The sequence below is a fragment of the Morus notabilis genome, unplaced genomic scaffold (assembly GCF_000414095.1).
Source record: "Morus notabilis unplaced genomic scaffold, ASM41409v2 Scaffold182, whole genome shotgun sequence".
Lineage (NCBI taxonomy): Eukaryota > Viridiplantae > Streptophyta > Magnoliopsida > Rosales > Moraceae > Morus > Morus notabilis.
Window position 1 is genome coordinate 198,715 of NW_010364641.1, and position 16,680 is coordinate 215,394.

The window sequence follows — 16,680 nt, forward strand, 5'->3', positions numbered from 1 at the left end:
CACGATTTGTCCTGATGATCAGATGCCCCTACATTACTCTCGTTGAAAAATTTTCATTTCTCAAATAATTAAAAAGCCATGATGTGGACGTGAATTAATGTCAACCGTCCCTGGGGTAACCAACTTTAATTGACTAAATAATTTTTTTTTATTGGCAGGAATAAAATATTGTATTCGCTTTTTTCTTGGAGAGATCATGGTCTTTTTTTTTTTTTTAAATGATAAATTCATCTTCCTTGCCTTGTCTATCTCTTTTTGCTAAATCAAAAATGGAACGTTTGAGTTTCTTTGTTGGAATTACAGGTAAGAAAAATATACGCTGAATCTGTAGCTACAAAGTTTCATTTGAAATATATGCTTTTTAGCTTAGCTTTTATGCAGGAAAAAAAGACAAGCTAACTTTTATTAATAATATTGCAGCGAACATTATTTCAGTGTTGATGTTTCTTTCACCCATGTAAGTTCTTTCCAAAGTACTTTTAAGAGCTCTATTTGGTTATCACATCTTCCTTTTGGTCATCAAATCCAAGCTCTTTTTTTTTTTTTTTTTTTTTTTTTTTTTTTTTTTTTTTGTTGTCTTATAATCTATAAAATGGTATGTGATATGCAGAAAGACATTTTGGAGAATTATAAAGCACCGTTCGACGGAAGACTTTGAGAACCTTCCTTACATTTGTTCATTGTTGAGTTCATCCTTGTGGACTTACTATGGGATCATAACGCCTGGAGAATTTCTTGTTGCCCCCATGAGTGCTTTCGGAGCAGTCCTTGAAACCATCTACGTCGCTTTGTTTCTTCTGTATGCCCCAACAAAGATGAGGGTACCAACCACAATCTTCATTAAGGCCCCGTTCACTTCACAAATTCGAATTTAGAATTTGAGTTTTACTACAGTAAAAAGTTCTCAGAAACAGTCACATCTAACTTTTTTACTACAATAAAAAGCTCTCACATAAAATCATATCTCAACTCGAATCAGCGAAGTGAACAGACCTTTATATTGCATCCATATTATCGAAATCAACAATTATGATGGACTTTTTTTTTGATAAGTCTCCGTACTGATAGGGTTAGTTTTTGACTATTAGATCTTATCAAAATGATATCAAATTGAAAAATATCTTGAACCGACAGTATTTAATATAGATCTAACGACTAACAAATAAAAAAAGATTAGTAGCTCATTTTTTTTTTTTTCTGATTCTATTAGAGAAACTCTCCAGTCATAATCTCTTTTTCACTTTAAATTTCAGGTGAAAACTATCGTGCTTGTTGGCATATTGGACGTGGGATTTTTAGCAGCAACCTTTTTAGTAGCGCAATTAGTTTTGCAAGGAGAGATGCGAATTAATACAATAGGGTTTCTCAGTGCCGCATTAAATGTTATCATGTATGTATCGCCTCTAGCCGCCATGGTAAGAAAGTAGACAAAAAACCATATTTAACACAACTATTTTTTTTCTCGGTCAAAACAAGTATATGTATAATATTTTACATATTTTAATCCTTCTTTATCAGTTGGATTTGGTTAAGATCTGTTTAATATATTTTTTTTTCCCTCACGAAATAGTCATGTTTTAGCAGTTAAGAGCTCAACATATGGTTACCACTAATCATCCTCTTCAGTCTTCCAAGTTGCTTTAATTTAAAACATAACAAACGTAAGTGTTATGTTTATAGGATTAGTCTTAGTGGTGCTCTGAATTTTATGGTCATTCTTACTTTATTCATTTAAACTTTAAAAATTCTCACTTTACTCCTAAAATTTTGAAAGTGTTCTATTTAAATCTTTTTGTAAGAATTTTAGTTGAAAATCAAAGAAAAAAGAGGGGGATAAGTATGGTTATGTGGTTTTTATCTATTTTTTTACAAAAATTCAAACAGAAAGATCACGTAGTTGCATTACTCTTTTTTTTTATTTGTTTTGAACATAAATTACAATATAATGAATTAAATGAGAATAATGTAAAATTTAAAGAATAAAGCGAGAATTTTTAAAATTCAGAAGATAATTAAGAATGATTTTAAACTTCAGAAATATCAGTGATAATATTCCTTTATATTAGGCTAAATCCCATAATTGTATGCGCAGAAAACGGTGGTAAGGACCAAGAGCGTGGAATTCATGCCCTTCTTGCTGTCGTTTTTCTTTGTACTCAACGCAGGAATTTGGACTTTATACGCGTTTCTTGTAGGTGATTATTACTTCCTGGGGGTAAGTTCATGTTATACTTTCTTTTAATTATAAGCACATGTAAAAGGATGAAAATATCGATATTTATAAAAATATCAGTATTTAAATTTTATAAAAAATATCGATAGAAATATTGATATCAACAAAAATTGATATAAAAAATAGAAATTCATACTAAAACATTTTATTTTTAAATGAGATTTTGAAAATCTTAAAATAGATAATAATACATTAATTAGATGAAACTCTGAATTAAAATACTAATTATTTAATAAATATGCAAGGTAAAGTGTGATCATAATACTATAAATACTAAGCACACATTTACAAATTAAGTAAAATAGCTGAAAGTCAACATAATACATATACCATAACCATACATACATGGTTTCATATATAATGATAAATTATCAATACCAAAATAGCTTCTAAGAGGTTGGAAGGTGTTTTGAACACATTTTTAATTTAAACAATATTGATACCAAGACACAGAGTTTGAATAGTTCCTTATATAATTTTAAACATGTCTTTTTTTTTAAAAGTAAAATAGTAAATATATATATAAAGTTGCGGAAATTTTTATGGAAATTTATCAATATTTCTGCAAATTTATGTAAAAATTTCTACGATATTCGGTCATTCAACATTACGTTTTATTCAGAAATGAAAATTTCTGTGAAAATATCCGTGAAAATTTCAAAATATTCTACAAAAAATCTGTGAAAATATCCGTGAAAATTTGGTTTTATGCAGTACTATCTATAGGGTGGAGCCATATAGAATCGAGAGTAGACGGTCACTCTACCTGAATATTTTTTTTTCTTTTATGTGAAACATGTAAAATCTATAGTTTACCTCCCCTAAAATATCAAAATTTTACATTTACCCCACCTCATAATATAAAAACTCTCTCACTTGACTTGTGTAAAATCTGATGAAATTCTTAGTACACGCCCTGTCCCTACTGAATTTATTTTTCTGGCTCCATCCTGACTATGTAAATGTAGGTAACAAATGGAGCTGGGTTCGTCCTAGGAATAGCACAGCTTGTGTTGTATGGAATTTACAGAAGACCAAAGCCATTGATAAATGTATCAGCAAATCATCATCATAGAATATTAGAAGAAGGATGGCAACGACAAAGCCTCATAACACCAAATTAAAGAACATATTATATGCTATCATTGATGAATCTGATGATTTTATTTCTTGTTAATAATAAAGTGTGAGTTATACGCATCACTCCGTATATATATAAATATATATATATATATATTATATAGCATCGTCATGAAATATTCGAGAGAAAGATTTTTGTTTGATTAAAATTCTAGTCTATCTGTTCCTTTTTCATTTATTTACCAAAAGCATAGTAGCAAAGTAGCAATGCCTTATTTATTTGCATTTCTCTGATGCATTACTTCTTCTTTAAGTATACAATATCAAAGGGGTTAATTTTTTTAAATCGATCGAGTTCTCCTCAAAAACTCATTTGTACTTGATTTACGTTTGGATTGATGATAAAATAGAATCCTGGATCTCGAACAGTGCTTCGGTTGATGATAAAGAGAGAGAATTTTTAGTTCAGTTCTCCACTCTAACGACAGAAAAAAAAAAAAAACCAAATTGTCTAACTCATAGCGATCATTTATCAAAAAATGACTGGCAACCAGGAACAATTTACTTCAATACTTAGTTAACATTCATAAAAAGTATCTAATGAATTATGAGTTCAATACATCGTGCTTAGCATTTGTGGCCAATGGAATATCAGCAGTTAGCACTTGAAACTTTTGAGAGAAAAATGCTCGTGTTAAAAAGGAATAAGATGAATCGTTTGTCAAAGTAACCAAGTAGGTGTAATTCTTATACCAGGAAGATACCTAACTCATGTTGTTTATGCAAGTTTTGTAGTTTAAATAATAATATGTACTTCTTGTTAAGGTGAAAAAAAGAGGGAAAAAAAAAAGATCAATAGTATTGTGACGCCTCCAACCCTGCAGCTTCGTAACAAATAATAATATGTACTTATGCACTGCATTTTTTTACATTTCAGGAAGCCTCGCTATAACTAGATCGCTTGGAATATATCCACAAAAAATTTTGAATTTTTATTTAGACTTTTTGTTCAAATCTACAACCAAACGACACCGTAATAAACTACTCTTACTATGGCTGACAATTCAGGTAGCGACATGACGACACGACTTAAAATATGCACAAAATTAGCGGGTTTGAGTTTACTATAAATGAATTTAAATCATAATGGAGTTGACACGATTAACACGATTAATAAATGGGTTGGGTTATGATTGACACGAAAAATAGTCACTGGTTGCCGAAAAACGGTCACAGGTTGCTGAAAAATGGTTTCCGGTTGCCGGAGCTAACCGAGGGTCCCGGCCATGTTAGACTTGACTATAATCTACCTATTTTATAAAATATACTATTTTTAAAAATATAGATGTTTAGGAGGGAGGAGTGAGGTGGAAAAGGAAGTTTACGGGTATTTTTGAGTTTTTAATAATGTTTAAAACTTAAAATATCAAATTATGTTATAATTTACTATTTTTAAAAAATATGTTATAATTTACTAATCACTTTACGGGTATTTTTGAGTTTTTAATAATGTTTAAAACTTAAAATATCAAATTATGTTATAATTTACTATTTTTAAAAAATATGCTATAATTTACTAATCACTTTATTAATTATGCTATTTCTCTCCTTATCCTTATATTATATAGTATTGGGCGTGTGATTGTTGGAAACCTTGCAAGAAATGAACCTTAGTTGATGTCGATAAAAGTCCAACTTGAAACGACATTAGTTGGGCCCTTAAAGGAAGTCCCTCTTATAGTTAATATTAACAAACATTTTAAAAGTACAGGGTAACGATTTTTACTTTTTATTTTTATTCATAATCTTTTTAATTAAAATTACACTAGTAAAAAAATATTTATAAAAAATAATGAATAAAAATTTAAATTCATACACTATTAAAGATAAATTATCTATTTTTTTCCTCTTTCAGGCTTTGGTTAGGGCTTAAAAAATTGAAATCGCATTATTGAATCCTGCATTGACAAATCTTTGAAAACCTATACGGTACCAATTTGATCCACAAAAAATCAGACAAATTACAAAAGCAATAATAAAACAGTAATCGAGTGCCGTTATTGTTGTCGTTTTTGTAGCTAGTAATTTCAATGATTTATTGTAACACAACCGTTGGCGCTACATGACAGCATACATGGATTTTTGCGGGACCCATAAACTCTTCAAAAAGAATTAAAAAAGTTGCACAAAAAACTTGTTTTATAACTTGCGGGGCATTACAAAACTTAGGGCTCGCTCTTTCGAGTGAAAATTTTAAAAAAATATAATTTAAATTATAATTTTATTTGAATTTTTATTCTTTTAAGTTTAAATTTAAATTTGAGATTAAAACTCGAGTTTAAGTTTTTCTTTTAACTCGAGTTCAGAAACTCGAACTCAAATTAATGAACAGTATTTTTTCTATTCTTAAAAATATTATAATTTTTTCGTTTTAATTATGATTGAGATGATTTTTTTTTCTATGCGTTGACAATAAAAAGATGAATAAAATCCCACCCATATACCCTATTAAAATTTTTCATCAGTATTGAGTTTTTATTAAAATACTATCTAAACACAAATTTAAGTTTTGACTCACTCAAACACAAACTCAAAAAGATTATTATCTCAAACCATAAGTCAAATGTACACAACTAAACACAAACTCAAGTTATAACTTCAACTTAAATTCAACTCAAAAATTATACTTAAATTAAATTCTAAAAGAACAAGCCCTTATTTACGCACCTTTCTTTCTTTCTCTTCTTTCTCCTTCTCTCTCCGTCTTTGTTTCTTCACGTCTCCTCCCAAAGTCTCACCTTCCCTTGCCAAACCAAAACCCAGGTTTGGGTATGCCTTTGTTAACATGAAACTTGAGAAGAGAATAATTTTCCCAAAGTTGATCGAAAAATTCATTTATTTTAAATTTTTTTTATTCTAAATCAGTTATGGGGCAAAATTTACTGATTCTTGCCCTTGTTCTTGAAATAACAATGGTAAAATGTCTTTTTTTTTACTTTTTAAATATAAAATACGAGCCCTTTTCTTACTTTAGTTATTCCATAAAGGCATCTCAAAATGGGCAGCCACGCATGGTCTAGGCAGATACGCATGGTCTAGGCAGATCGGTGGTCATGTCACATTCCGCGAGCCAAATGGTGACCGGCGCAGCAGCGGCTATGGCGGGATGGGCACCGGGGGGGGGGGAGAAAGAAAGAAATGGTGACCGGCGCAGCAGCGGCTATGGCGGCATGGCCACCGGAGGAGAGGGAGAATGAAGGCAAAGGGTCGGGGTTTCTTATGATTGTGGACACCAAATCAGCTTTTTTATTTTTTAAGCAACTAAATATAGGCATTTTACTCTTTTTGAACTCTTATATTAATTTAAATTTTTAATTTAAATTTAGATATGATTTTATGTGAAAATTTTTTATTATAATAAAAAAATTAAATATATTTTTTTATAAAATTTTTTAATTGTAATAAAATTAAATGTTCAGTTCGTTGATTCAAGTTGAGATGTGACTTTATGTGAGAATTTTTTATTGTAGTAAAAAAATTAAATATGACTGTTTCTAAGAGCTTTTTAGTGTAATAAAATCAAATTCTAAACTTAAATCGATGAAATAAACAGGACCAATTTGATGAAATGAACCAAATCTTTCTCTTCCTTTTTTAGCCCAGTTGCAAATAAGTAAAGAAGGGAGGAGGAAGAATGAACGAAGGAAGAAGAAAGAGAGATATCTGGACGTTGGGTTCTGTGCGAAAATTTAACTATTTTGATTCCTATTCAGTTTTCAAGGTAATTTTTAAAATTTTAGTTATTTTATCGATTTGAATTTAAAATTTAAATTTTGATATAATAAAAAACTCTTAAAAACAGTCGTATATAATTTTTTGTTGCAATAAAAAATTCTCACATAAAGTCACATCTCAATTTAAATTAAAAATTCGAATTAGCGAACTAAACGGGCTCTAATTAATTTTCTAAAACAATCAAGAGTCCCACAAAAAAATACCAAATCACCAGCCAGCTGGTTGTCCACGTAATTTGCCAGGTCTTGTGGTGTTACCACAGATGCCCTATATGTTTACTCATGCAATAAATCTTAGGGTCCGTTTAGTTTGTTGATTTAAGTTTTTAATTTGAGTTGAGATGTGACTTTATGTAAGAGCTTTTTACTGTAACAAAAAAGTTAGATGTGACTGTTTTTTAAAATTTTTTATTGTATCAAAACTCAAATTCTAAACTCGAATAGGTAAAATGAACGGAGCCTTAATCAGTAATAAGGTTCTTATGACGCCTTATTGTGTTGGCATTAATTATCACCTTATAATTAACTAAACGATGTATTCAAACTCTGGTTTTGTTTTGTATTCATTCAAATTATAATCGAATAATGTAGTCATAAAATGACTAATAGTAAAACCCAAAGGTACAAATGTGCTCCTCGGCAGAAATTGGAATAGGCGCAAGTGCCAAAAGCCCAAAACCATAAAAATCTGCAGATTATGGAAGTTTGTGAAACAAAAGTACTTTTCTTTTTCTTTTTCTTTTTTGTTTTTTGTTTTTTGCTTGAAATTGTGAATCAAAAGTACTTAATAGAGTTTATATTGGAAAGATGTTATCAAGCAGAATTTCAACACGTTTTTCTTTTTCAATACTTTGATATTAGCATCAATTCTAGTATTCCTTACCCGAGCTTGAAGCAAATCCATCCCAACCAAAAAAAAAAAAAAAAAAAAAAAAACAACAAAAAAAAAAAAAAAAAAAAAAAAATCACAGCAACAAAAAAAAAAAAAAAGTTTTAATTGTTTCTGAACATCACTATTAATTGATTCACACATTATTTTACCAATCAACTCAAAAGAAGAAAAAGAAATCCATTTCAGTTTTCAGTGCTCCTTTAACAAGAATGGGTACGTGAAAACCTGCATGCTTGCTCAATGCTTATGCTCTAATGCAACTTAAATTTTCCTAAACAGCAAAAAAAAAAAAAAAGCTACTTAAAATAATCAAACAAGAGGAAAAAAATTTTAGAAGGTTTTAAAAAGAAAAAAAGAAAAAGAAAAAGAAAGAATTAAGTTGCATTTATTAGCATTGCATGGCTGTTATGATGGTCCCCACTTAAGTCTTGGTATCACAAGGCACTTTGTCTTTATTTGCTTATTTAAGTTTTTGCAACTTCTCAGACACAAAAAGCACTTAGCATTTAATCCAACAGCCTAAGCAAAGTAGATTCATATAATTATTTAATATTCGGATTTTAATATTGTAATGATAGAGATCCATGAATTGTGTTATTGCCAATTCACTTTTAGTCAAAGATAAGAATAAATAATGATGAACTAATAACAAAAAGATTTTATGACCATTATCTATTCTTAGAGCTTCATGCATGAAATTTTATTTATGCCCTATGCCATCCTGTGTGCTTCATTTATTTATAATTATACCCCAAGGTACGTGGGTGTGGGAATATAAATAAGCCTATTTTTTCTTTTTGGCTTTTGAGATGGATTAGTGTTAGATGCAAGCTATGGTTTTTGTCATTGCCATTTGAACAATTATTCTAACCATGTGCATTACACATATTAAAATAAAATTAGTGTAACAACTACAAGGATTTTGGTGGGGTTTTGGAGACGTTTTCATTTTGAACCTATAAAATGGTTACAGATTGCAAAAGGTGAGTTAATCTTGTAAATAAAAAGCTTTTTTGAAGAAAAATAAGGGTATGTTTAGTTCGTTGATTCGAGTTTTTAATTCGAGTTAAGATGTAACTTTATGTGAGAACTTTTTATTGTAGCAAAAAAGTTAGATGTGACTGTTTATGAGAAATTTTTACAATAACAAAACTCAAATTTTAAATTCGGTGAAACGGGTCCGTTCACTTCGCTGATTTGAGTTTGTAATTCGAGTTGAGATGTGATTTTGTGTGAGAGCTTTTTACTGTAGTAAAAAAGTTAGATGTGACTGTTTCTGAGAGTTTTTTACTGTAGCAAAACTCGAATCAGCGAAATGAACGAGGCTATATATATATATATATATGTATATATATAGACACACATATATATATGTACTAGTCAAACTATTTGGTACTTTAAAAGGGGCTTGTCTTGTTCATGTAGAGTAGTCGGTAGATCTAGCACATATAATTAATACATAATTATTTCATTCTACTGTACTAGGCTGTGCTTTCACTACTACAAATATAACTAGTGAATACTGAATTCAACGGAAGGCTTTTTTTCTCTGTTTTTTTTTTTTTTTTTTTTTTTTTTTTAAATTTAAGAGTAGGCAGTAGATATCTAAAAGACTAAAAACCAACACTGTTAAAAAATTAAGGGAAAAATTAATGCATCTTTTGACGGTTAAACATATTTTTTAGTGGTTAATTACTGTTCTCCATACTAGATTGAATAATTGTGAGTAGCTATAATATAGTAGTTGCAGATATAATTCTAAATGGTAATAAATGTAGATAGATACTTAATGAGTATACGTGCGTATATGCTTACACAGTATTTTAAGACATAAAACAAAAACTTATAAGTCTAACATCCAAATTATGAAGAAAACAACTCATATTTGGTATGACAATTAAAAAAGTACATATATAAGGGAGGAAAAAAGGAGTAAGAGCTAAATGACAAAAAGAAAAAAAAAAACGTAAGTATTCCTTTTTAATTTTATATCCAGAGATTTGTAAAACAATCTATGAAATAGGGACTTTTAGTTATAAGGTACATTGCACATATCAACGTCTGGTCTATGTATAAAAACAATTTGTTTTTTTTTTTGGCAACATCCATTATTACTAACTGGTAAAATCTTAGGACCTGTTTGCAAGAGGAAAAGAACACACACACACGTCTATATATATATATATATATAGACACACGTATATGTGTGTGTGAGGAAAATAAAAAAGGAGAATGTACCTCTTTTTAATTGTATTTGGTATAAATTTACTACTCTAATTTCTTCATATTTCAGGTTATTTGAGCTCGTTCAGTTCGCGGATTCGAGTTTTCAATTCGAGTTGAGATGTAACATTTTTTGTGAGCTTTTTACTGTAGTAAAAAAAGTTAGATGTGACATTTTCTGAGAATTTTTAACTGTAAAAGCTTAGAACTGAAAACTCGAATCGGTGAAATGAACGAGACCTGAATAATTTGAAAGTCACACCAATCAATTCACTCATCTTTTATCTCCTATCGAATAATTGTAGGTTCTAAACATTTATATTTAATTAATTAGGCAAATACTTTAATTCAAGGAAAAAAAAAAAAAAAACTTGTTAGTAACATCTAACGTCCTGAACTCACCAGAACAAAGAGAGAGTGTAGAATTCGTTAGTTTGGGCAAATATGAAAACAGAAGTGCTCCAAACACTACCTATAACATTAAGCTTAGGTGTACTTATGAGAGCCGTTGGATCTGATCGTCACGCGATGACGAACAAGTGGCCTGATCATGAGATGCGATGGAGTCAATATAAGTTGTGATAAAAGCTAAAATCCAGAGACAGCGACAGTTCAGATGAGAACTATAGGATAAAGTAAAGTATCCAGTAAATTGGGAACTCAAAACTGAAGATTAAAACTAGTGGGAAAGAAAAAAGTCATAACTGATTTTTGGCAACTTTAGCTTCACGGTGTCAAACAAGACAAGATTAGCTAAGATCCCCATGTGCTCTTTCATCAAACGGTTTATATACTGCTAGATCAAGCATCAAAACTGCATTTCATTATTATTTAGTCATTTGTCCTCTAAGAAATGCATATCTAAAAATTCACATTTATTGCAATTGATGTCATCTTCAAATTTATACCACCAAGTGGTATAAACCCAAAATTTATATCACTCAGTTCATCAAAAAAAAAAAAAAAAAAAATCTAATCTATTGAAATTCAGTGACGTAAATGTAAAATTTTTAAATTTCGGTGAAATAATTAAATTACCCCATCGGAATTTGAAATATTTCTTTAGTTTTTTCTATCATATTGTAGAATTCTCTATTGTTATAGTGGGTATAAAGAATTGCTATATTAATAGTAGGTACTTCCAAATCATCAAATACCATACGTGATCTTCATGCAATATACATTTTTATTTTGAGATGATTATGTTATTGATGAAATTCAGTGTGCAATAATGGTAAATGAAAAATAAACAGAATTAATTGTCTTGCAAACTAATGAGCATAAAAGAGTTTTCATTTTCTTATTAATCCTATACTTTTCACCTTGAAAAAGCTTATTTCTGAGTCTATATATATTACATGCAAAAGTAAGATAATATTGGAAAATTGATCAGTTGGAGTAAAAGAATTAAATAACTCTAGCTAGTTTTAATTAAAGCAAATTTGTTACATAATATTTGATTCATGCATAGAGTATCAATACATATCCACGATAATATTACATATTAGTTGTAAAACATTGTCCAGTCATATGTTTTACCTAATTAATTAAGTCAATGATATGGACTTGATCAAGACAGTTATTTCAAATTCAAATAACGATAAATTTATTTCATCTGCGTTGTAATTTTTTTTTTTTTTTTTCCAAAACGAAAACATGATCATAACCAAACGAGTAGGTATTGAAAAGTGGAAAAAAGACAAAAGACAAGAACAAAAGAAATAGATAAAGGAAAGGAGAGAAAAACGGACAAGAAAACAAAGGAACAACTGTTGGCACCGAAGGAAGCACTGTTTATGAGCAAATGTAATGAGAGGGGGAGAGATGATAAATGTTGTCGTACTGTTTTTCACGGCTAAATGCATTCACCCGTGGGCATTAATTTGTTGATTTGTCAACTTCATATAACCAAAGAAGTGAAGGCTTATGGGTCCTAGCTTGCTCTTCTTAGCTCTTGCATTGATTGACTCTTTCAATGGTGGAATATGTGAGAGAGAGAGAGAGAGAGAGAGAGAGAGAGAGAGAGAGAGAGAGAGAGAGAGAGAGAGAGAGAGAGAGAGAGAGAGAGAGAGAGAGATGAGGCTCCAATGAAAAAAACTTGTTTTGTTTTTTATTTTGGTAGAAAAATGAAATACTTGTTGATGAATGGTGAGTTAATAATGGTTATGGTCTTTCTTCATAACAGAAAAGGTTATCTTATAGGCACTAAAAATATCCTCCTCCTAATTATATTCTATTTCTATCACATAACACCTTTAATAATTGATCTCGATGCTTCTATTATGTCCATTCCTCTATAATGATACATCTCAAATCTTAGTAATAGTAAATTGTTTATTATGTACAACCTCTGAAAAGGACATTGCATGTTTATAACAATGTAAACGACAAACTTTCTTGAGAAAATGTGTTGTGGAGTCTATGGTGAAGCTTGATATATCGATGTAATACACAGGAGAACTTTGAAACCCTATCACACAATAAGTAGTCTTTTTTTTTTTTTTTGAAGAGAACTATAACATACAAGTTGTGATGAGAAGTTTGAAAAAATTTATGGATGAAATTAAATAAACAGAATACTACATTAATTATAGACAAAATAATAATAATAGTTTTGGTATAATTGTGTGGCGCTAGAGGCTTTGGGAAAGGGACAACAAGCAAGACACGTAGCATCAATAAGAACTAGCTGGTCATTATCTTAATTGCATTTGATCAAATGGCTGGGGAGGAATCTATATATCAGAAGCCTTTATGTTTTTTTTTTTTTTTTTTTTTTTTTTTGGTTCTTGTTCTTTTTTTTTTTTTTTTTTTTTTTTTTTTTTGTGGTTCTATGAATTCTTTTTTTTTTTGTTTATTTTATTAAAAACCAATAAAATAGAATAAAGATATATTGCAAATCAATGTGCCAAAACATGGGTGTATTTGGTTAGTGTATTGATCATGTCATGATTTAAATTATAATTCGTGATTTATTACAGTATTTTTTTAATAAAAAATACATATAAATTAAAAATAATTATAAATTATAATTATGAATTTATGAACCAAACGTTAGTTAACGTTCAAACGTTAGTTAACGTTCATGCCTACGGGGACACTTGCTTGGGCTTTGTTTGGGCAGATAGTTTATTCATCATTTTGATTTGGACGAATGAATTGACCGTTATTGAAATGGTTCTTTCTTCTATGGAAATTGGATAACACAAATAATGAATTATGCTTTTTATCTTCCAAAACCAGAGCCCCCATGTCCCACAGACTACATTAAATACATTATATAATTAGAGATCAAACAGTTTTGAACGCATTATATTGTTATATATGTATCGTTACAGAAACTGCCACCCACGCACACTAAAATGTACCAATAGTCATGTTTCAGATAATGTTTGGAGAATTTCGTGAGCATAGTCCTAAATTATTATATATCCAACGTGTATTTTTCAGATTTTTACTAATCTGATTTTGATTTTTATATAATTTGACGGTTTATATGATTATGTATATTACCAATAAAATATTTTGATTGCGTATACTGTAAAACTCTTCATAATATTGGTGCAATTATAAAGGTGCTAGTTTATTGAGTTTATAAAATCACTTGATTCTGAATTCAATAATCTTAATTAATATTGCATGCGCCCTCAAAATTCTCACATACTATTTGGTCAATGTATTGCATCCATTCATACCATAATATACATGATTTATAAGTTTGGCATGCTATTGAGATGCATTGTTATGTTATTAAGGTATATTTCAATTGTATATTTTATCAAATAATTATTATTACTCAATAATTTAAATTTATAATATTATTATTAGTAATTAAAAAAATGATGATCAATATTTCAGTGATACGAAGTGTCGGATCCCCTGAGAGCAGTACCTAAAAGACTGTTTCAGTGTTAAAGTGTAAGGTAAGTAGAATTTCATCTGTATCACCATAAAAGTTGTGCATATGATAATTGCTTCAATGAATGTCATAATTGAATATATGAATTGCATACAACCGTGACATAAGCATACATGCACGATATGATGAAAAATATATATCCAAGACATTAATGAAAAGTGGGTGAGTATGAAGATAACTTAAATGTCCTTACGGTTATAAGTGATGGGCCTAATGAAATGAAATAACAAATATGTCTCAATGGAGATATCCGGACCTACATGTCTCGAAGGAGACTGTCTCGATGGAGACTTGCGATGTGAGACGTTTCCTTGATGATCACAAGGAAGAAGAGAAGACTGATATTGTGAATTGCCCCACACAACTGCATTTGGTATATATATATATATATATATATTTTCTTTGTGGTTACAAGGTCCGATGAGGTGTCTGAGACACCACCTATCTACGAAACCCTAAAAATGCACACATGATAAAAGTGTGAAGGAAACTGAATTGAATAACATTAAATGAAGATTTCAAGACATGAACTCATGCATATTACTATTATTATATTGTTATGCATTGTTCTACTTACTACATAATAGCTCCTTTATTTTATGGTGATGTAGATGAGGGCACTTCCCAGCATTAGCTGAGGGTTATACGGTTGGCTGGCGCACTCCTGAGAACCGAGACTGATATATATGGACTAGCTGACATGTATTTGGAGGCCTTTGATATATGTATAGTTTTTGAGAAGTAGTGTGGTTGTGTTATTACTTGGATGTGCCTATTTTGATATATGTATTATATTGTATATATTTTGCCAGCCAAGTGAACCCGATAAGACATGTTAAAAATGATATTACTCTTGAGGTGACTTCAAAAAAAAAAGTATAAATTTACCTATATTTTAATACCTAAGTCATGTTGCTTACTAAAAATCGAGAAAATAATTAACTTAGAGTCGTATAAGGCGGGTGTTACAATGATTGAGGTAGATTCGTGGATGAGCAGATAGCTTGTTTTCTCTTTTGCATGTAAACCAAATCAAAAGGGGAAAAAATGTATAATACTGTATTAATTTTAATAATTAGCTAAAGGGAAATTTTGTGGTGCAATAAAGAAAAGAGATGAAAACTTCAATGATAAAATCCTATATTCAAATTATACAAGTGCTACATATTAGTCCACCAATCTTGTGTAGTCATTATAACACAGAAGATGGTAAAAAAAAAAAAAAGCCAAAGAAACCAAACATATAATAAATCAAATAAACCAAAAAAAAAATAGAGTTGTCTATAGTCTCCCAATTTAAAAATGAAGACAAATCCCTTATGTGCTATCGTAATGGGCTCATGTGTCAATCGTAATCAGCTGAAAGCCTAACATAATTATCTTATATTGAGTCGAAATAGTTACTACTTTGAAAACCAGAAGTCATTTTTAAACATATAGCAATAAACGACTGTCATGTACACTTATCATGAATAATTATATGAAAAATATTAAAGGACACATCAATATATGACTGTCATTTTTACTGTTAATATCAGTCATTGCATCGTAACCGATTGTCATTATAAACTTGAATAATATTTTTGTGAAGAATTACATATGTCATGTTCTTTTTTTTTTATAGGCACATCCAATCATACATGAAAATTTATTAGGAGTAATATATGATAGTGTTTTATTTGTCATATGCTTAAAAAACTTTTGGTTCTCAAAACAGTAAATGTTACGATTTAATACAAGAAAATTACGCTAAAAATTTAACCTTTTAAGTTAATCCTTTAACCTTTCACAATGGGAAAATTTTCTCTAATAAAAATGGTGAATGATGATTGAAAACGGCAATAATAATAATAATAATAACAATTGCAGCACTCACTAGCGATCAGAGAAATAAATAACGCTAACTAGAGATCAGAGAAATAAATAAAGGTTAAGAGCTTATTTGATATGAGGGAATAATAAAGAGAAGAGGGGCGATATATATATATATATATATTAAGTAAAGGGATGTGAGAATTAATGTAAGAACTTTTAAAATTTTTAGTTGTGTGATACGAGAGAAAAAAAAAGGGGAAAGAATAGTTTGAGTAAGAGATTTCAAATCATCTAAAAATTTTTAATTTTAATTTTTTTTTTCCATATAAACATATTAGGGAAAGGATCAATACCTAATGCAATAAACAATAAGCTGTGTTTGGTTGGGTGAAAAAGAAATAAATAGAATGAAATGAAATTCAAGTTTGATGTTTGGTTGAATTTATAAGAAAAGATAGTCATTTAAAAAAATGGTCATTCACCCATTTTAAATGAATCATCATTCTTTCCTTATATGAGAAGAATAATCATTCTAAATTATTTTCTTTATTTTTTCTATAATTACCCTTCAATGTTATAATGTAATTAAAATATATTATATAATAGTTATATATTATAATATGTAATATAATAATAATATGTAATATAATATAATATACAATAAAAATATTATAATATAATATAGTTATAATAATATAATAATTAATTTATAATATAGTTAAAA

At 29.3% G+C, this 16,680-nt stretch overlaps 1 protein-coding gene across 1 annotated transcript; it reads left to right on the forward strand.

Moving 5' to 3' along the window:
* Positions 1-269: 269 nt before the first annotated feature.
* LOC112093231 (bidirectional sugar transporter SWEET17-like) lies at positions 270-3,357 on the forward strand. Its single transcript, XM_024171287.1, has 6 exons — positions 270-303; positions 421-457; positions 611-821; positions 1,254-1,415; positions 2,093-2,215; positions 3,202-3,357. The coding sequence occupies exons 1-6, from the start codon at positions 270-272 to the stop codon at positions 3,355-3,357; spliced, it is 723 nt and encodes a 240-aa protein (XP_024027055.1).
* Positions 3,358-16,680: the final 13,323 nt, after the last annotated feature.